This window comes from Larimichthys crocea, chromosome II (genome assembly GCF_000972845.2).
Source record: "Larimichthys crocea isolate SSNF chromosome II, L_crocea_2.0, whole genome shotgun sequence".
Taxonomy (NCBI): Eukaryota; Metazoa; Chordata; class Actinopteri; family Sciaenidae; genus Larimichthys; species Larimichthys crocea.
The window spans coordinates 312,178-335,199 of NC_040012.1; the positions used below are offsets into that span (position 1 = coordinate 312,178).

Consider the following 23,022-nt stretch of genomic DNA (forward strand, 5'->3'; position numbering starts at 1 on the left):
AAATATGTGCTTCACGCAACAAATGAGTTGGTTTGCCTGGCTCTGAATGAAGACAGGTACTTTTAATTCTCCCAAAATATATTGAGGCTGAACTGAGGCTCAATGCATCTGCATAGTCCGCAAACAGCAAGGAATGGCTGTGGCGATAGAGTTAACTCAGGGAATATCTATACTATACTCACTAGTGGAACAGGCCCAGCCTGTCCTGAGAGTGGTGGTCGAGTCAAAAAGTCTGTAACTCATAGTTCACAGTTCAGGGACTGATATCAGTCATTGTACATTATGTTTGTGTTGATTTGTCCTGTACACGTGACATCCATTGCACGTCTGTCCGTCCTGGGAGAGGGATCCCTCCTCTGTGGCTCTTCCTGAGGTTTCTTCCACCTTTTTTCCCTGTTAAAAGGGTTTTTGTGGGCAAGTTTTTCCTCACTGGAACCGAGGGTCTAAGGACAGAGGGTGTCACTCCCTGTACAGATTGTAAAGCCCTCAGAGGAAAATGTACTTTGTGACTTTGGGCTATACAAATAAAATTGATTTGATTTGAATTGATTTGATTTGATAGCAGTGCACTGGCTGGACTACAATGTTAAAGAATCACAAAGTGTATTCGACTCATGAGGGTTCACTGTTTGCCTCCTCGGATCCTAGAGAGGAGTTTTTATTAAGATAAGGATTCAGTCTTTCATTGAAATTTTTCCAGACTGACACTGACCGGCATTCCGACTCCTTGTCACACCACTACCGTTCATCAAATTAAACGGCTACTGGCCTTTGCCTTCTTAAATTTTCCAACCTCTAATGAAAAGGCTTTAATTATTCACAATCTAACACCTGAGCAACATTTTAGAAACATAAATTTGAAGAGAACACCACAACACTGTCAGCCATGCTGCTAATTCTGCAGGACACAGTCAAACAGAATGCACTAGCCGTGCAGGAACAGGGACAGGATTGAACACGTGCACAGACATCATATTTTGCTCATGTAAAGTCGCCGTCTTTAACTTTTCTCATTATTTACATGACTAAATAATGAGAGTACAGTAGTCCTAGAGGACCACACATGTATAAACATATGGGAATATACTGCACGCCATACGTTCAGTCTTGACGGAAGATGAATGTAAATGAGTCGACATCAGGAGCGTCTGCTCCTGGGAATCATGTTTTATGTTTCTAGTAGTTCTACATTTGTTTTTTTGCTCATGTTGTGTCCTTCAGAGAATCTGTGCTGGTCATTTTTTTTATTTAAAAATGATTTCTAGTGTTTTTCCTACCACAGAGATTATCAGGCCAACATCCCATCATTAATCAGGTGACATGACTTTGTGAGAACAGACAGCTAACAGAGCAGAGAGACCAGCTGAGCTTTCAGCAGCATTTCACTCAGTTCATTGTCCAGCTTTCCTCTCTCTGTATCGATCATCATCTCTCTCTCTCTCTCTCTCTCTCTCTCTCTCTCTCTCTCTCTCACTGTGTGGCTGTCTCTTTCTTTCTTTCGCTCTCCATCCACCCACTTCTGCTCCCCATCACCTACACCACCAATTCATCTGAACCTCTTTGCTCTCTCAGTGGGACGCTTTCTCTCTTCACCGCCGTCACGTCTCTCACCTGGTTCTTTTCATAACACGTCTACTCTCCTTATGACCTCACTAGCCCTGTTCCTCTGATCTGCACTTCTCAAGGCGTTAATGGATTTGTATGTTAAATTTAGCAGCACTGCTGAAAAGGGAGTGTTATTTATTACACAAAATGGCTGTTTAAGTGACAGATGTAGTCTTCACCTTCAAAATCAGGCTGTATGTTGGACCTGGAGGATTAACTTCTGATAGGAGCGGCAGAAAAGCAGGAGTAACAGTATCACAATGTAAAAATACATCCTGCGTTCATAATCCTACCAATTAAAGTATCAAATGTAAAAGTAATGCTCATGGGTCTTGTGGATCTTGTGGGCCAAAGCACCTTATTGTTGCAAGCAGGATTGAACCCAAATGCAGGTTTGAAGGCAGAGATGAAATAGTTCAAATAATTTAATATAACGAGCCTCCACATATATGAAGTTTAGAGTCCAGTGTAAACACAAGATCAAGGGTGTGCAGACAGTTCTGTGTGGGTCAGGCAGTCATCCAAAATACTCAAACAAATCTGAGGGAGCGGGAAAAAAGGAGTGGGTGAATCCATCAGATAAATGATATCTCTGTTCTGGAGAAGCAGTGTCACATCAGGCAGCTCATACAAAGCAAGCGCTTTGTTCATCAGATTTAAAAAGCCAGGCGTCTCAGTGATGTGAAATGGAATCATATATTCATATAAGATCTTTTGTGTTCTTTGTTGTTGGTGTATGTAGCCTCAGTCTCTTTTATTGTAGGCTGTCCTGCAGTCTCTCTGGGTGCTGCTGGACACACTGTCTGCACGAAATACTATATGGTACTAAATATTATACTGAAGCATGTATTGGCATAATGATAATTACTGTTTATCATCATTTTATTTGTTTTATTATCCACCTTTGGACAAGCTCTAATCACAGATCTACTTCTGTTCACCTTTTTGTTTCTCTGAGCTCATTCTAACAAATTATACCAATCAGAATGTTAAAAACATGCTGGTTACATAAAGTGAATGGATAACATTTGTATACAGTCCTCTTTGAATATTTGCAGTAAAATTAACATCAGACTTGACAGAGATAGCGGAATTCACAGAAAGTTTTGGAGGAAATGTTATAAGATCACTTCTTCGTGCAAATCACTGGTTCCCAAACTGGGGTCCGAAAAACTACAGTCGGCTCACATACATATGATATGTATCAGTATTTCATTCATTTCTGTGAGGAAAACTAAAAAAATGTTATTTCTAAAAATGGAAATAGAAAATTGTACAAAAAGTTCATAGAAATGTCAGAAAAACTTTGAAATATTCACAGGAAATAATTCATCCAAATCACTCATTGACACAAAACTGCAGTTCTTGTTGTCATTGTACAGTGTCAGTTGTACGGTATTATTATGTATTTAACATGACATATATATATATATATATTATATATATAGAAGATATATCTTATATAAAGATATATATATATATATATATATATATAAAATAGTTGGAACTATCCCCCTTAACTCCTTCATGAACTGGCCAGATATTGGACAGGGAGAGATGGACCACACAACATAATCTTAACTTTATGATGTTATATCCAACCAGATGTAAACGAGGAGGCAAACTGAACACTACCATTCTCAACAAACATTAGGTTAGCACACACGGAGGTGAGGAGAGACAGGTGGAGCAAAGATGACAGTTGATGACAACTTAGATAGCTGTGCAGTATTATATATATAATATTGTAAGTATATGGATGATTGACATGAACCTCACTGGCTGGTGTCACAGAGGTTAGCTGCAGCGAGGCAGCTGCTGAAATGGCTGCTGCTCAATGTGTTCAGTTGTCATTGTCTCCAGTTAAAGCAGCCACGCAGTCTGATGATGAAATATGAAGAGGAAAATGAGAAATGTTGTGTGGAGGAAATAGATAATTGATTAAATATATGCCAAAACCAAATAAATAGGAGTGAGGGAGTTAGCAGCAGTATGAAACTCAAACATTTCATTAAAGATTATATCAAATTCTTTGTGAGGCATAGACATGTTGTAGCTGAGAGGCTTACCTTCACCCACCTGCCAAATCCCACTTTAATGGAAATTCAGTGTGGTCACGATCCAAGATCAAATCCTTTCTCTATACATTTAATTGTAAAGTAAGGTACTTCTACAAAGAAATATGATGTAATTATAACAGGGTTACATATACAGTATTTTTACTATACATTGAGTCATTTTTACTTCTGATTCATATTCAAATGTGAAAATCAAAGCAAACTATCCAACAGTAAAACCTGACTTATTACAAAGTATTTTTGTACCATTATATTACTACCTTTACTTAAAGGTCCAGTGTGTAGAATTTAGTTTCATCTAGTGGTGTAATCTCTGCATTGTAATCTCACCTTCCTAGTGTTCAGAAGGAACAAGAATTGAAAGGTTCTAGAGTCACTATTCAGTTTGTCTGTAGAAATACTGAGCATGAAAGAGGACCCTCTCACACTGTAGATATAAAATGATCATTTTTAAGTAACGAAAAAATAAATAAAAATCTTATTTCCAGGTTTTTATACATGCATGGAAACATAGTTCTGAACATTATGTTCAATGTCTGCTTTATTCTAAAAAATAAAGACCCTTACACACTGCACCTTTGAATTCCATGTAAAGACAATTCTGAGATTTCTTTTAAAATACATTAAGTATGTTTGAAAATAGTTGCTGAAAAGGATAAATTACTAAAATGTGGAGATAGAGGTTCAAACTGTTTTTCACCAGTTTTCAGTCCAGGATTTTGTGGGCGGTCCTTAAAGGGTGGCTCGATGACACGCTGAGGATACCCCGAGCATAGAGATAGAGATGAATTCATCTCACTCAGAGTGTTTCAAAGTTAGTCATGTCATTTTCTGAACTCCTCTGACACGTTTCAGTCACTTCAAAATGGCTGCTTGACTGCTCCCACGAGTGGGCGTGGCTTCAGCACATTCAGTGGACACACCTGATTTTGACACCTCATTTCATAAACGTGTTGATATTTTTAATCATTCAAATTTAGCTGGGTGGTTAATAACACTTTCTTCTTCTTCTTCTTCTTCTGACAAACACAGAACACATATTTAATCTGACTTTACACTGACTTTAAGTAAAGAATATAAATACTCATTTATTCATAACATATCTACCACATAGGCAAAATGAGCCAACAGTGGCAAAGAAGAGGCACTAACTGAAGACATCTTGTGTTTATACACCGTAGAGTTTGTATGTAGTGTTTACACAAAGGCTCATGAATGACCAGCATGACCTGTATGCACTATCCTTTAGTTCGTCTATAGTGTGGATAGTAACAGTGGCACAGCACAGTGTTAATACTCCAGTAGCTCACCTGGTGCACCGTGTACAAAGACTGAGCTGTTACTGCAGTGGCCTTGGTTTGATTTCAATCCTTCACTGCACGTTCTCCCCCTCTGTCTCCCACTTCTCCTGCCACTTTCCAGCTGTTCCTGTCAATTTAAAAGCTCAAGACAGAAAGAAAACAAAATAATAAATAAATATATATACACACAGTATATGTTCTTTCTAGGTCCATTACAACTGTTGGTAGTACAAAAAACACGTTATGTAACCATGTGTGGATTCTATAAAGACTCATGGAACCTTCATTTAACACCAGCTGAACATTTAACGCTGTCCTTGCTGAAAGAAAGAAATGCACTGCAGGTCCACCATGATGAATGAGATGGATAAAAGCTTTGGCTTCTCCTGTCTGCTGCTACATGGTCAGGCTAATGGGCTGTGGCTCTTTACAAGAGCACTGCTGACAACACATACTGTGTTTTACTGCAGCTGATAGCAGCGCTGAGGGGGAAGTTTGGAGTGTCACATTTACATAGAAACAAGATATTTTCATACTTTAAAGAGATTGTGGCTCAGTTTTTCATTTTAGATTCTAATCAGAGGCGAGTGTATCAGCAGTATGTTTCGTGTTTGGGCTTGCTAGTTGTGTTTGAGGAGGACTGCTGCTAGAAATTAAGTATTGGGGAGCACGCTGAGCCTCATTTTCAAATACAGTTGATTTAATAGAAGTTTTATTTTTATGTTAAGAAGTAAAAAAATAGATAATAAGATAATCTTCACTCAATGTCAATTTAGCAACTTTGTGCATGTGCATATAATAATAATAATAATAATAATAATAATAATAATGATAATGATAATGATAATAATAAAACATCACTGATTCTTGAAAGTCTTGAAAATTGACACTATATTGATTAGAGTTATATATTCATGTAGATACAGATCTGTGCTATTTAACCATGTAAAGTTGCAGGCTGGAGGTTAGAAAAACATTTTTAACAAATATTACATTTACCTTAAAAACTTGTGTCATTAAAATTATATACTTTTAGTGTGTCAACTCCGTCAGACACACTAAAAGTATATAATTATACAATTTTAATAGCCCAACAAGAATCTTAAGTTTCGCACTGTTATGAATACACAGATTTCTAAGAAAAGGATGTAGATCTGATGATCTTTTAGTACTTACACAACAAACAATAAAGAAATAATTTAAAAAAAACATACATCTGACAGTGCTGATGAAGATCTGATGGTGTTGACTCTTAAAGGTGCAGTGTGTGTTCCTACACCCAGATGTTGAAAACATCTACACACTGACTTGCAGACAAAATCAATGTCTAGTGGAAGTAGTGGGAGATAAGACACAGCTATAGTATTCCTAAGAGTATAACACAAAAGTATTTTGTAAAATAATGTAATTGCATGCTATATGTGTGCATTATTGTGCAGATAAAACCCTAAAATAACATTCTATTCATTTACTATGTTTGAAAATTGTATATTAGCACACTAAGCAGTTATTGGTCGATTTGTCAACTCCGTCAACCTGCAGAAAAAAACACTGCAGCTAGCTAGACAGAGACTGTTGCCCCAGGTTCAGTGCTGGGCGGTCCTGGGCGGTGCAGTCAGGAGGTCAGCATCAGATGAACAGAGGCTGCAGGAAGGATGGTGCAAGTCAGTGAGGAAGGAAGCTCATGGTGGTTATGGAGGGCTTTGTGTGTGAGGAGGAGGATTTTGAACCGAACCTGCTGTGGAACCAGGAGCCAGTGAAGGTTCTGGAGGACAGGAGTGATGTGATCATGGGTGTGAGTGTGGGTGAGCAGACGTGCAGCAGAGTTTCTGCACCAGAAGACAATGAAGTGATAACTCACTGAACATGTCCTGTAGAATGTTTCCCACAAGGAAAGTGAAAAAAGTAAAAGACTACAGCAGTCTACTTCAGCAGAGGTAAACAATTAGTACAGACATGTCTGTGATGTTTTGTGATCTCTGTAGGTTTCATGTGTGGTTGTTGGAGAGCTGGACGTTTGGTCCAACTGGTCTTTTTTTCTGGTTTATTTTCAGGAGATGAAACATTCTTCAGCACAGCAATGTTATTCAGAAGCACACATTTGTTGTAGTGACAGCTATAATTACTCTGTCTTTAGCTACTTTTTACAGAGTGCACTGACCACAGGAACACCACCAGCGATGTTGTCTTGCAAGGACGGCGCTCTTGTAGCCTTTATGTCTCTGCCTCTATTCATCATCTCTCATACTCCTCATAATGTTGGATAACCAGCCGCTGCACTTCATATTATAAATTATAGCTAATCAGGGGGGCACTTCAAATGACAAGTGTTGCTTGCACTGAATGCTCAAACACTCAGTAACAGAGAGATCCATAAGATCTAGCATAAGAATGTTCTTGCCTACAAATGTTCATTAAAGAACTAGAATTCATGCTCTTTATATCTTGGTGGTGGTCAAGGCTTTTGTCTAATCTGATTACTTCTTATTTGTTCCCTTGTCTATGCAGGAACGTCTGTTTTCCAGGTGACCGCCTCGGATGCAGATGACCCGACATACGGAAACAGCGCCAAGATAGTTTACAGCATCCTGGAGGGACAGCCTTACTTCTCTGTTGACCCAAAGACAGGTAAATCTGCCTCCGTGTTCACTTTGAAGACGTTTTAACTGCTGCCCAGGGAAAGTTCAAACAGAGAGGTAGCTAGGGATCACCTAGCACGAGCGGCGCTGTAAACAAGTTAATGATGCCAAAAGGCAAGGAAAGCACTGGGGTTTTTACTTTGTTGTCTGAATCTATTAAATGCTTAGAAAAACTGTAATGAAGCAGCTTTTCCCAGAGAGTGTTTAAATGATGCAGGTGGTGACTTCCCATGAACTGCTTTCAGCGGTGGAGCCAGATCTTTTAGGGGACGAGTGTCACAGGTGGGGAAGGTCCTTCAAACGACAGGCTGCACCTGCTCGTTTATTTTTTGGTGATGGAGCAGGTGCACTGCAGGTACATATATATATATATATATATAGCTCAGTAAGTTTCAGGAAGCCCCACTGGTATTTGTTTACTTACATATTTTCCCCCAGGAAAGAACACATATAGGGTGATTTTAAGATTGAATTATAAATTGGAAAACAATAAAGAATAAGAAAAATATATATAAACCAATTATTCCCTGTCAATGTGTTTCTAACTAGTTAATCCAACAAACTGCATTGGATAAGGTTAATTCAAATCACTTTCAAAGGTAAAGAAAAATATCACAAAGGTTTTATTAGCAAGCCAAGATTCAGCATATTGCATAATTTATTTGATCTCAGATTGTTCAGCAAGTTACTTGTTGCATTTTTTAATAACATGGATCAGAGCACTGATGCATAGATTGTATAAAGTGTAGTATGAAGCTTAGTGTGGTGGCTCTGGCCGTCTTAATCTTGGCAGTCCTGCCTCTGCTGCCTCCTGGATAATCCAAAATTGGGCAAAGACGTGGAGCGTGAATGGAGCTGAGGCGGGCTGAATGACGCCTGGTTACTCAAACAAGACACCTGTGATGGCAGCCACCTGTCAATCAAAGCATCCACCTACTTAATTCTGCATAACTTTAAGCCGTAATACATGGGTCACGGCACATGAACCGCCGATATTCCGCTAAGTACTTCTTTTGGATGTCTTCCATTCTCTCTCTCTCTGTTCATTTTCTGTCATCTCTCGACTGTCACTCTGAAAATGTGGACAAAATTTGTGAATTCTATTCCGTTTTAATCACAACACTCCTATTTTGACTTTCATACATGTGATGTAGTTTTGTCAGGATTCAGCAGCAGTGTCCACTTATCATGCCGTCTCTCTAGACCTGTCACCGTACTGCTTAATTATCCAATACTTGGTTTATGTGACTGACAGATTCGCTGGAACATGGATTGAGTTTGAGAACAATTCGCATTCATGGAGGTTCACTTGTGGGTAATAGTATATAAAAATCAGTGGTTTGTACATATTTCAGGAATCAGATTTAGAGTTTTGACAGATAGTTGAACAGAAGCTAACCTCCCCCCACCCTTCCACAGCTGCTGGATTTGCCTGCCTTACAACCTTTTGACAAATGAGACAGCTGTCTGTCCACCCACAGTACTGATGCTATCCGAGTTCCAGCATTTTGGTAATCAGCACCGGTTGATTGGGATGCAGGCACTGTAATTTGCATTTGTTTTCATGGATGAATAAATCAGGTTTTTATACTTTTGTTGTAGCATTTCACTAATCCTTAGTGGAATTGTTTGCAGAAGCTTTTCCTGTAGCAATGCTACTGCCAGAAAATTCAATGTAGCACCTCTATCTATTCCCCAGCTTTCATCTGAGTTTGTATTGTTAGCATCCATTTTGAAACACTCTTTCATTCATCCTTTTTCTTTATTCTGGGACTGAAGTGACACGTTCTCTTGAGGTAGCCATACAGCACAAATAAATCACAGTCAGTCTACAACTTCAATCTATAATTCTTTTTTTTAATTCCTCAAGAGACTAGGTTTGCATGCGTCATACCTACTGCTCTGTCATTTTTACTCAGCTCAAATTGAATGGTATGCTGTGGTGTCATAGGTTTTTCATTTACGCACATTGGGGACATTTGGAGGGAAGGAAAGCATTGTACATCTTTAAGTAAAGATGAAACGTGTATCATCTCTTACTCGTATCAATAAAATGGCTTTAAATTTGTCATTTGCAGTCCAGCATCAGTGGGCTAAGTGCATTGCAAATCAAATGGCTACATGTCAGCAGACAGAATTCATGAAAAAAAGCTATTTTCCTCCCTGCCACTGCTCTTTATCCCGGGATCTCTCTTTTCTCTGTGTCTTTCCCAAACAAAAGCTTTTTCCAGACATGATACAGCGTCCATTAAAGACACAAGAGAAAAGGCCATGTAGAGACAGTGTACAGAGAATATCAAAGTGTCTTCAGCTGAGAGTGCTTTTCAAAGCGTATTCCACTCAATATGGATGCAATTAACTGGAGACAGAAAAGAGGTTTCAGTACACAAGCGACACCATTAGGGCTGTTCTGTGTTTATGTGAGTGTCCTGTATTCAAAGACAGCTTCACAATGAAACCGCCTTGAAAGTGAATCTAATTATTTTAAGTGTTATGCCATTTCAATTAGAAGATAGCTCTTCATGTGTGTCCAATTTACCAAAATAGATGTTGGGCCTGTTTAATCCTTGGGGCAAAATAGAATATAGTAAATACCATGGCACTCACACTCTCAAATTGTACCCACCTCACCTCTAACAGTGTAATTCACAGTATTAGAATTTTAATTTTGTGTATTCAAACATTTTCTTCCTTCCTGGTGCCTAAATAAATAATATGACACCCTGATGACAAAAGTAAGAGTGTATATCTTGGCAGCTAGTTGTTGGCAGGCGTACAGGATACATCTACCTTCACATCCATTTCCTGAATATATGATTAAAGTGAAACCCAGAAGAAAAGAAAATCAGAGAAGAGATCCCCATGGTGTTTCATTTATTTCTTAGAGACAACTATGAGAGCTATGTGAAACCAAAATGAGACTATGGCTTATTTCTCCTCTTTCTCAGTTTCTTCTCAGGAGCAAGACGATGCACAAAATCTCAATTTAGACTCCTCCCAAGTTTAAAAAGAGATCTCACCAAGCCCTAAAAGAATTCTCATATTTTTCTCAATATTTGTGTCTCTTTTTGATCTCAGACAGAGAAGTAAGAGAGGTCTCTCTGTGAACTCAGTCTGCTTTCATCCAGCCTGGACTGAGCTCAACCTGAGATTCATGAGCTGAGGAGCTTAGTCAGAGCAAAGAAAGAGCTCTCAACAAGCGCTTGGTATGGAATTTTCTATCCTTAGGTAACACAAGGTCACGTGTGGGCCTTGAGGTCCACGGCAGTATTAATTGTTTGGCTTTGACTAGGTGCCAGTCTATCTCAACACTGTGGTGGCCAGGGTTAAAGAGACCTGTTGCTTCCTTCCTAAACATAATAGATAGCTGCCGTTGATGTTCCAATCTGCATAAACAGACATCTGTGTCTCCAGACTAGAATGTGCTGACAATAACACCTGCATGGGTAAAAACATTCTATTTGGTTAAATCTGGGGCGTGTAGTATTTGTGGTGTTATCTTGCGGTTTAAAGTATATGCACCAGCATGAGTTTGGCAGAACGTGAGACCGACTCAGGCACTTCTGATGTACTTTGAGAGTGTCTCTAATTCTCCCTGATCAAGCGTCAATAAATAATACAGCATAAGACATCAGAGGCTCCTGAACACTTTCTTCCTTCCTGACCTCACCATTGACCTTTGACTTCAGCAATTTATCCAAAACAGCGCTCACTGATTTCTCATCCAGTACCTACACAATTATTTAATAATTAATATTGTATCATTACAGGCTGAATGAAAATAAATAGTTGGAGGCTGCCAGTCATTATAGTCGTCCATACTGTAATTACCTAAATCATATTTGATGTGAAAAATTGTACTTTGTTTCATAGACCACTTAATAAAACAAAACATATAAAACTAATCTGTAATTTATTATGTACTAATTTTACATTGTCAGATGTAAAGGAACATTATTTATTAGCTGGAGTGTAATATAGATTATTAATAAATGGCATTTTGAAATTGCTAGTGTCTGACTACAACTTCTGATAATGGAGGTGGTCATCATTTGAAGATGTGTTAATAAAATGGTAGATGACACAAGAATATGCTGAAATACTAAATATCTATTTATAATAGTAATCCCTTATTATCTGGTTGGACATGATTCAGAGCTCAGATACTTCTGAATACAGTCAAAATGAATATAAATTTATGTGGCTACTATGACAAAGACATACTTTAATCTTAAAAGTCATATTTAATAATTGTACACGCACAGCGTAGGCGCCAGAAGATGTGAGCTATGACCCGCGCGTCAGCGTTACAAAATCTCACAACGCTGCACCATGATTGGTTGAATGGTAAGACTCGGGGCGGCTGTGGCTCACAGGCAGAGCGGGTCGTCCACTAATCAGATGATCAGCGGTTCGATCCCCCGGCTCCCCGGTCTGCATGCCGAAGTGTCCTTGGGCAAGATACTGAACCCCAAGTTGCTCCCGAAGGCTGTGCCATCGGTGTATGAATGTGTATGAATGCTTAAATCCTTAAACTGATGAGCAGTTGGCACCTTGCACGGTAGCCAATGCCATCAGTGTATGAATGTGTGTGAATGGGGTGAATGAGATATGTAGTGTAGAGCGCTTTGAGTGGTCGGAAGACTAGAAAGGCGCTATATAAGTACAGTCCATTTACCATTTACTCAGTCTGCAGAGGCTACTGGAGGAAAACAAACACTGGTGCACCTCGAAGAAGAAGGTAAGCTACATCGTTGTACTTTTAAGACGATTCTACTGAATTTTATAACGTTTATATGGCTCGTGCTTTCGTCAGAATCTGCTCTGCTCATAGTAAAGTTAGCTGACTGTCATCCAGCGGGCTCAGTTCTTGCTGAGGAGAGGAAAATGTATAGTTGTAATTTTCTAAATGATGAACACGTGGGACTACCTGTCCTATTACAAGTTGTAGCCTGTTATTCAAAGTCATCTGAAATACTTGTTTGTTTTGGGGCCAGTTAAGGAAAAGATCACCAATTATTGTTGTCAGTTTTAAAGATGAAGTTTTGGGAACTTGTGTACAGTATGTGTGTAACTGTGTGAAAAACTGTTAGACACTGTTCTTAAATCACTCAGAGAGCATTGAGAAACTATTTCACAGCTAGCTGAAATAGTCGATTGTTGTTGGTCAGTTAATCTGCAGATCGCTATTGTCAAAGTGTTTCATGAGTTGGACATTTTTAATAAATGGATTTTTTCCCAGCATTTTAAGTTTCCTTGATATGTGTGTGTGTATGTGTATGCACGTGTGTGTGTCTCTCCACAATTGTTCTAGTATTGCTCATTTTTGTTTCCAAATGAGAAATAAATGAGACATCGCATGTTAAATCTCAAGTATGGCTCCTGTTGCTAACTGACCTGTCTCACTTATTGCTCCTAGTGAATTTTAGAGAAACATATCAGATAAAATAGAAACCAATATGAGGCTGAAATGAGAATCTCAATTTTGTCTCCTTCACAGGAGATGGCAGTTGTAGTCAGGTTAGATTCACTGCTGTTTTCGTGTTTTGCAAAATTGGTCTATTTTTTCTGAGAAAAAGAAATGTCAAAACATTCAGAGAAACTTCTCAAAGCGCTGCTGCTGGGTAATCCACTTCTCTACTGTCAGTATTTTCAGGGCACTCATATTTTCACAGCATCTCTATCCTCCCACACAAACTTTGTGAGCCAGTGGGTTTGTTAATTTGCACACGATACACTGTACACAAGTGCCCACTCAGGTTCAAATACTTAATTTGCTGCTGACAAGGGTGTGGAAGTATGACCGTATGACATTAGTCTTGATTTACTGCAAGATTTGAAAGGTTGTTGCGTTGGTCTTTACACTTTTGGGTGTTGGCTGGAATGGAGTCATGTGCAGTCATTGTGAAGGGCACCACATGGAGACCATGAGACAAAACCAGTCACAGAATCAGCTGGGAAGGAATCAAAGTCATTGACCAGTTGTGAGCATGGGTGGATCAAGGGAACCATTCAGTCATCAGCATTGTTCAAAGGTGTATACCTAGCCACAGCACACAGACTGGCAGAGATACCATGCCGAGTCCTTTACAATTAGAAACTAGAAGATTGTGCTAAACTGATCTGGGATAAGACTACCAGACGGCAGTCAATCAACACACAGGGTGTCACAAGGACAGATACTGGCAGGCAGTGCAGCTCAAAGGCTGGATGGATATACAGGGCAATAGACCATTTGGCAGAATGAATATCGGCTCTACAGGTGTAATATGACATCAAAACAAATTGTGCCAGTAACCAAGGGCGGGTACTCAGTGTGCTTAGTGACCACAGTAACAGGGGATTTGGGGCCAACATCATTCAACTCCACTTTTCCAGAGGACGATTAGCATCCATGCAGGCAGCTGTACCAGAGACTACAGCCAGTCAGAGTACTGCAAGAATCACAAACCGGTCCCAACACGATGGATGTTGTGGGTCAGAGTAATATATGTTCCTCTAATGATGACGTAAAGATGTAACAGGCAGAGTGTGGGTCCACTGCTGCTAGTCTGGAAAGGGATGCATTGAGTTAAACTGAGACTGGTAACCTTTGAACAAAAATAGCATATTATTCATCAGCTTCACTCGCTCCATTTCTTACATATACTACCAAGGACATGCAAAGGATTGGTGTCTGAACCACACAGCCTGGACAGGGGGTCCAAGGCTTCATCCTGGGCACTGGACCTTCCTTGCCTAAGCCTTTGTATCTCTGCAGCTAATCCAGAATGCTGCTGCCCATTGGGTATTCAATCATCCCAGCCTTCCCCCACACCAATCTTCTTGTCACCTTCCTGGCTCCCTGTTTCTGTTCTGCCTTTGGAAGATTGGTCATCCAAGCACTCAGAGAACACTGTGGTTGCTCATCTCAGTCAGGGCTCCTTTCAGTTCTTACCTCACAGTGGTGGAAGGAGCTCCACACTGCAGTCAGAACAGCCATGGCCCAGTTAGTAACACATTTCTGTGGTTACAAATAGCACTATGAGTTCTTACTAGTCTCAATCTGTTTGGAGATGGGTATGGAGGGCAGGTCTTACATTGGTACCAGCTTCTGATTGGTCATAAGATGAGCTAACAGTGACAGTTTAGTTTTTAGAGTAACCTTTCTTTAGTTTTCTGTGCTGTGTTGGTGTTTGCTACAGACTTTAAAACAACTTTGCGTACAATTATTTTCAGTTAATTATGAAACATGCAGGATAAACTCGACATTATTAAGTGATTAATATGGAAACACTGGTGATGCCCCTGTAGCTGTGGTCTTGACTGGTCCTGAAATAAATTTCAGAGTTGTCTTTGTCTGAGACTGAGACAAGACTGAGTAAAAATGCAGTCAATTCCAAGATGAGACTGAGACCTGCAAAAAGTGGTCACGAGTACTTCAACACTGCTACACCCAGTAGTCGAGTTGTAAAATGAAACCAGGGGGGATGGTGAAAATTTTCATTTATGTGACATATTCTCCAGCGGGGGGTCTGGGAGGACCCCCAGAAAATTTTGTATTTCTTAGATGCAATTTCCTGCATTCTAGTCAATTTCAGGGTGATTTATAGCTTGCATTCTCAGTTGCATGGCCTGCACAAGACAATACTATTTATCAGAAAGAAACAATAACCACTTAACTATGGACATCTAGAGATTATTATGTAAACAACAATGGCAAAATTGAGAAGACAAATTACTTCATACTCATGGTACTTGTAAATCTTTTTGTAATTGTTATCTATTAAAACCTCAGCAAACATTATAAATGAATATCTGAATCTTCTCATGTGAAGTGAAGTCCATTTTTATTTCAAATGCAAGAACAAATTTAAAAACAGCATCTTCCAAATGTATTAATATAAAACATAAATGTAAACTGAGACTTTTTTAACTTGAGGAGGCCAGACAAAAAAAAAAAAAGATAAGTGTAGAAAGATGGACTAGTCAAAAGTAAAAGTCTATGTAGACTAAGACAATGCAGACAAATATATACAGAGGTAGGTAGATAACCAATAAGATAAAATAAACACCAGTGATTTATACAGCAGACTTCAGCTCTTGGCTCTCCTGCTTGCTCCTGCTCCATTCTCTCAGTCTCAGGTCCCCTTCAGCTTCAGTTGCACCATGTTGCTGCTGACTGTCAGCTGTAGAAAACAGCAGTGGTCCAGTCAAGTCAGTTTTATTTCTATAGCACATTTACAGACAGACTAATACAGATTAGCCTTGATTCCCAAACCAGTGGTCACGTTTAAAATGTTCACTCTCTCAAGCACAGCTCTGTGTGCTGCGCTCGGATTGTAGCTGTTCACATTGGCAGTTTTTTTTCCTCAGATGCAAGCTGATGTTTCGCATTATATTCCCATGATGCAGTGTGTTTAAGAGAGCCCTAAGCAGCTTTTTATCTTTTACAAAAGTGCACTGGTCAAGTGTTTTCTGAAAATAAATACAGGGCCTAGTACTCAGTTTAATTCAACAAGGTCTCCTTACTGCAGTAGCATTAGTCAAGGATTCCTCTGTTCAATAACGCAAATGTTCGCGTCGTTTAGATACTTCACTACCAGCATCAGCCGGTTTCATTTCAGCCTGCCTGCCTTGAATGTCACTTTTTGCTGCCTGGAGAATCAGACTTCCAGGCTGATTAAATCCAAACTAACATGAACCAGAGTAAGCTATGTTGCTAGATAGGAAGTGTAAGCTAGACTCCAAACTAACATTCATTATTAGCTGTGTTGTTATTGCTATGTCGGTCCACAAATTAAATGAGCCTACATGTTGGTACCTGGTTGTATGATAGGCTCATAAAAAGCCTGACTGATGACTCTTGACTTACCTTCTGAATTGTTGTTCCCTGCAATCTTAAAACTGAAGTTCCTTAGGTCCAGCTGTCCACTCCTCTTGGCCATGATGCCATTCTTCTGGAGAGAGCCAGGTTATAAAAAAACGCCTCCTGACTGAACAGAATGGAACGTCTCCGCCTCATCCCTCGCCCATGGTAACCTACTATCACATAGGTAATAGGCTGATTATTATAAAGCCCCCCTAAATGTTGAATGGTAATTGTATTTTCAGTGTTAAATATAAGTAATTTTCACATGCATTGATAAAATGCCATAAGGGATGGAAGAAGGGATGACCATTTTAGAAGAGGGATGATTTTGACCATTTTTTCCCCCAGGGGGGATGCCATCCCCCCAATCCCCCCTCAACTGGAGTACTGGCTACACCCCTCACATTGACATTGACCTACATCATGACTATCTCCCCAGCATACATCTATACAAATGAATGCAAAGTTCTATAGGAGCATCACACCAATAAGCAGCACCACTATTAATAAAATCCTAACAGTACCCATCCCTAAACCCATACAAGAACTGCAAGGACTGAACCTTTGTATTCTTCTTTGTTGATGTTTTAGAGACCTGAAACATGGTTTGATTTGTCACTGCAGCTGTGCTGGAAATGTCTCATCTATATTTTAAGAGTCATCCACATGAATAAGACAAATACGGCACCAGACAACACAAGGCAGCCAGAAATGCAAGGTTCATGGGTGTTTTTAACAGTGTCAAACTATTTTGGGCTGGATTTTTCCTCTGCTGGGAGGTTAGAAAATGAAAACTTCAGACTGAATGGGCACAGCATGAGCTGTCCTCTCCTCTCTCACCACAAACATACCTCTACTTTCTCCTCCACCTTGTTTTCTAATGCACCATTTCTCTCGTCTCCTCCCGCTCTTCCCTCACCCTCCTCCCATTATTCTTTTTGCTCTGCCGTCTTCTTGTCAGCAGAAGACTGCTTCCAACCTTGAGGGATTTTGTGATTTGCTCTTTTTTTTAAGAAGTAGTGCTATTTGGGGGGGGGGGGGGGGGGGGGGGGCTGTTAGAGAAAGGATCTATTAGGAGTCCAGAGCAAAGTCAGACACAGTTAATGTCCCCATCTAGGTGGTCTACAGAGACTCCCGCTAGGCTAGGTCAGCCGTGGGAGCACATGCCTATAAGCATTCAGGAAGCCAGATAATCTCCGTCACATACACAGGTACGCTAGTGAACATTCATTTTATCCACAGGCCTGGAAATATCTTTCTATTTCAATACATGCAGCTCCAAATGACTCCAGACAACAGATATTAGTTACTGTTTAATCACTTGTATGTCAGACGTATTACAGATTTTTTTTTTCTTTGTATGTGTCTTCAGCAGCCACAGTGTATCATCTGAATGCTAACGGGCTGTTTAACATGGTGCACTGACCGGCAGCAGATTAAGGCAGGAGTCCACACAGCTAAGTTCAGACAGCTGCTAACAAATGTGATGCATACAGTCATCTACTGTATACATCACATGTACAGTTTAGGTTAACCCCCTGTAAGGGATTCTTACAGTACATCTATCCTGTTCAAACCTCTCCGCACAACACATTTGAATGCAGCCTGGCTCATTCAGACAGCGTCTACATTTTATGAGCGCCTTATCACTAACTCACTGAAGATACAAAGGTCACATACTGTATGTGGTTAAGGTTAGCTGTGCGGATAATCTGGTAATCGAGGATTGCTGAGGTGGCTGATTTAGATTCCAGTCCCGTCCAAATTGCCCCTGATGGCCGTGACGTTACTGCGTGAATGGTGCAAGTGCTACTTTCTACTGTCAGCATTTGGAATGAAAAGATGTTTTGTTCCATCATAGAAAGAGGAAAGCTTTGAATAAATAATGTTTTGAGTTTTGATTCAAGGACAGACATGGAGCTCTGTGATCTCTGAACGGATGGACATTGACCTGGATTCTGCTCATTTTACTCATAAAAATGCAAACCACTTTTGTTCACGATCCACGTGAATACATTCAAATATTAAAGTTCAGTTATGACTGTGCAAACATAGATTTTCATGTATAAATGTGTGTCATTACAGAGTTTTAGGTTGTTTTTGTCAGCTTGTTTCGGAGAAAAAGATTTTTCATCCTCTTAAATGATAACACAAAAAAATGTACCGTTATACCACAGAGTGTACAGAATAAACATGTAAAAGTGTGTGTGTGTGTGTGTAATGCAAGTAGAAAGGTTTCTACAGACAGACCAATTAAATGGTCGAGTCTCTGGAAGTTGTTTTTCATTCCTAATGATGGCCACACATTTCTATAGCTGGATTTATTAGAATGTATCCTGTACAGACAGACGACCTGTGGTGCTTAAATTATTAAAGCTGGGATGCTCCTTTCTCTGTCTGTGGGAGGACATGTGGCTTTTTATATTCAAATCTTGCCGATGGCAGATTTAAAGTCCAACATAGAACTTCCACTTGCTCTTCATCTTGATCAATATGATTAGCATGACAGTTCTTCTTTTGTATACACACACACACACACACACACACACACACACATACACAGGAAATGAATTCTAGGCTTTGGCCAAGCACTCAGCAGCCAGCGTGTCCCAGAGGCCAGCAGCTGAATGCTAAAGGCTTGTTTAACATGTTGCGCAGCATCTCATCCGGCTGACAGATGAACTTAGTGGTGCAGGCAGGTGGGAGCTGAACACAACATGTTTGGTGGAATTTACCTGACATCAGTTGGAGAGGAGGGGAGAGGACGGAAAGTAAGAAGAGAGAGGAGAGGAGAAGAAAAAAGTGAAAATAAGGGCAGGAACCAGGTGGTATAGAAAGGAGACAGGGTAAAATATAGGGAGTTGTTGTCATAGTTTAGGGACTGATCCATTCACGTTTCACAAGCAAAACCTTCCCTGGAGTTGTCAATCATCATGAATCAAGAATTCAACTCCAACTATAACTCACTATGTTAGTGGAACAGTTCTCACAGAGCCACCCACCAAACTGCACATCCACAGCTGAAATACTGATTGTCACAACAAAATGCTTCATCATTTACTGAATATCTCCGCTCTCCCTTTAAGAACCATGTGCTACTTTTTCATTACCTTTGACTCTCAACAAGGCTCTCTGGCACAGGCTCTGAGGCAAAAGTTCTTACCCAATCTACATTCCATATAAGTTCATTAGATAGACCTGTTCAAAACAAATCCAGCTTCGGGCATTGTATCCAGACAGATTCATCTGCCTTGTATCCAAGCCCGGTTAAAAATGTGACTCCAGTCAGATTTCTACAGCATCTACAGTTTGTGTGTCTGCTTGTATTAAAAGTATCTTTTAAGTCGCTACACACAACGATGACATTAAATCCAAAGTGACAAAGGGCATCGAACATCTGACAGTGTAGTATGGAGGACAATACAGAGAACAAGAGTCTGTGTACAGATACTGAAATGAACTTTCTCCTGGCACATGTGGTGTAACGCTGGTGCCTACGCTGTTACCTGTACATTTAACTGATCTGATCACGTGCTAATAAATGACCTGAAGAAGTATTTTGGCAGCTACAGTGCGTAAGCTTAATGAGCGTTTCTAAAAATGTTACAAAAACTCAATAGTAACGTTCATGAAGGGAGGATTGTTCATGTACCAGAGCACAAAGCCTGATCCTGACTGTCAGGGGCCGGGTTACATCAGAGTTCTACTGAAAACGGAGATGATGGAGTCATTGTTGTCTTCCTGCTCCAGCAATGTGTTTCAGAAACAAGCGTAGCAACTTACAGCGAAGACATCGCTTGACTCTGCATCACATCTGCTCAGTGATGTCACAGAGCTGACAGCGTTGTAGCAACAGCTCTCTAAATGAGAGATGCTTCTAGTCTCTTTTCAGTGTGCCAGAAAATCTCATAAGGACACGTGCCACTCTGGTGAAGCTCATGAACTGGACAAACGTGAAGGCCCCTCCCTTTCCTGTCTTCTTTCCCTTTGCCTTCACGTGTTGTGTCGTCTAATTATATGAATAATTAAATGCAAACAAAAAGACACGCTTCGAGCAGGTGCAGAGCCTCAGTGTTTGAAACAAAAAAAGCAGCCCATGAATATTGTTGTCATAAGCTGCACCAAACAGCCATTCTTTCTGCTGTTATCTGTGCCGTGCTGATATTATACAGCAATTTCCTTTGCGTGCAGCTCTCTGGTGGCCTTGGAAAGGAGGCGCCGGCTCTGCGCCTTCATGCTTGTATGAGCACGTGAATTATCAGGAGAGAAAAGGATGGCTAACCTTGGACTTTGTGAAGTCTGAGAAAATCACAGGATGAAAGGCAAACATTCACTCTGACAAAACGCCTGTGTGTGTCTGTATAAACGAGGATCCTTTCAGTCAAACATCCCTCTTTCTCTTCTCTCGCTCTCTCTCCATCTCTCTCTCTCTCTTGCATTGCTCTTTCTGCTTTGCTGGGGAAAAACAGACATCTTGTGAAATGTATTGGGTTACACCTCTGCAGTCTGCAGTGTAGTGTAGAGCTTCACTGCTCTGTAGAGAAATAATGGAAAATAACAAAGTACTAATGAGAATTCAGAGGTGATCCTACTTTACACATATATTTTTACAGCTGACTGCTATTATTAGCTAGTTAGAATACTGTTTTTATTTTTGTTTGTTGTTTTGTCTCTTCTGAATTACACAGATTATGATTGTACAAAGACGGAGAGAGAATCTGTCTCTGTACAGAAAGAAACAGAAATGATTTAAGAGACGCTTGATTGTTTACTTAATATTCTCATATCAACAAGATGTCAAATACAAAATGTGATAAGCTCATTAAATATCATTTAGACAACATCATTCAGTAGTTTCAGAGCTATCTTCTGCATTAAGAGAATTTTTACATCTATCAGCCAAACCTTCTACACACTATGACATCAACATCAAAACTGACTCTATCTCTAACCTACGGTGGCCGGGACCCCTCAATGCTGCAAATAAAAAGAAACACCGCTGAAAACAAAAAAATCCACAACGGAAGTGAATTACCTGGGACTATTATTGCCGGTGCACCTGTGTTTATTTATGTGAGTGAAGAAGAAGAAGAAGAAGAAGAAGAAGAAGAAGCGGGAGAGAGAGCTAAGAAGACGAGAAATAAGAAGACGAGAAATACAAAGAAAATACTGCTTCCTGGGAGTCCTGCAGAAAGAGCTGGATGAATACAAGCAATACTGGAATACTCACACCATTCATCCTGTTCAACAATCCCGGTGCCCATCTGATAATCCAGAGGCAATGTATCATGTGCCTCACAGGTGAGTATTGATTAAAGAGTTTTCCTTATAGTAATTTGGATTAAGTTATATAAAAATACACATCTAGTCTCTAATATTACATTGACATATTGGACAATGTTATTTAAAAAAATGAAATAAAGTGGTGCTCTATAACCTGTGAAAATATGTTCTTAACACTTTGATTATAAAAATACAACTCAAAATAAATTCTTCCCTCATGTGTAGTGTAGATCATTGCTTTTCTTTGGGTCTCTGCATCCTTGTACTGTAATGAACTATGGAGATAATTGAATGACCATAAAACTAAAACTTAACAGGAAAGCTAAACTTTCTTGCTGTTGCTCACTGTGGACACTTTTCTGTACTTGCTCCTAGATTTGATGGGAGCAACTGCGGTTTCCCAGCATCTGCCCAAACCCTGAACTACATCACCAACATCATGCCAGTGCCAGCAGATGCTGGCAGGGATGAGCATGAAAATCTCTTTGAAGAACTGCAAAGACAGAGTGGTCTAAGAGCTTCTTTGCAGTGGGAATCAGCTGTAGAGAACTACATCACCCTGAAAAATATGGCTGGTCTTTAAACCTTTTAGGGACATATTTGGCTCTTTTTTCTTTATTGATAATTTGTGTTGTGACAACATGCAATACAAAGTTTTCTGTGTAGTGTTTGCTGTCTGTCTGTGCCTGGGGGGAAAAAAATAGTTGTGTATTTTTATTTTTATTATAGAAACAAGCTAAACTACCACTTCAGGTACTCTACAATCTTTATTTTTTTCTTCACATGACCTGACATGACTGAAGCACCCAGCAGTCTGCAACATGGCACTGTTCTGTACCATCAAGTCCTGAAGGCTCTCCAATGATTGTGCATTCTGAATCTAAGAGAAGAGATAACAGAGTCACACATTTCATATATGACAAGTGAGAAATGATAAAGATATCTTGAAAGAAGTGGAAAAAACTCTCTCTCTTTAACTATTCTAGAATTTCACACCGTTCTATCAAATATCCTCATACCTCTTGTAAGACTTTCCCTATCTCCTCATCTGTAATGTCTTGTACAGATGCCTTGAAACTGCTCTGCCTTGAGAAACAAGCAATATCCCAACATGGATTACAAGTGTGTCTTAATCACGGCATTCCTCGCTGACAAGGGCTAAACAAGCCTCAGGCAGTTAAACACGCAAGAATATAGTAGATAGTGGATATAGATAGTGTTAGTGTGTGTGTGTGTATTAACTTGGTTTGTGAGAGCTGCCAGGA

At 39.8% G+C, this 23,022-nt stretch overlaps 1 protein-coding gene across 1 annotated transcript in view; it reads left to right on the plus strand.

Moving 5' to 3' along the window:
* LOC104930806 (cadherin-18) overlaps positions 1–23,022 on the plus strand; it is a 166,599-nt gene that overhangs the window by 71,224 nt on the left and 72,353 nt on the right. The window contains exon 4 of the mRNA XM_019274264.2: positions 7,493–7,612. Coding sequence (XP_019129809.2) covers positions 7,493–7,612 — 120 coding nt within the window. The remainder of the gene's footprint in view (positions 1–7,492; positions 7,613–23,022) is intronic.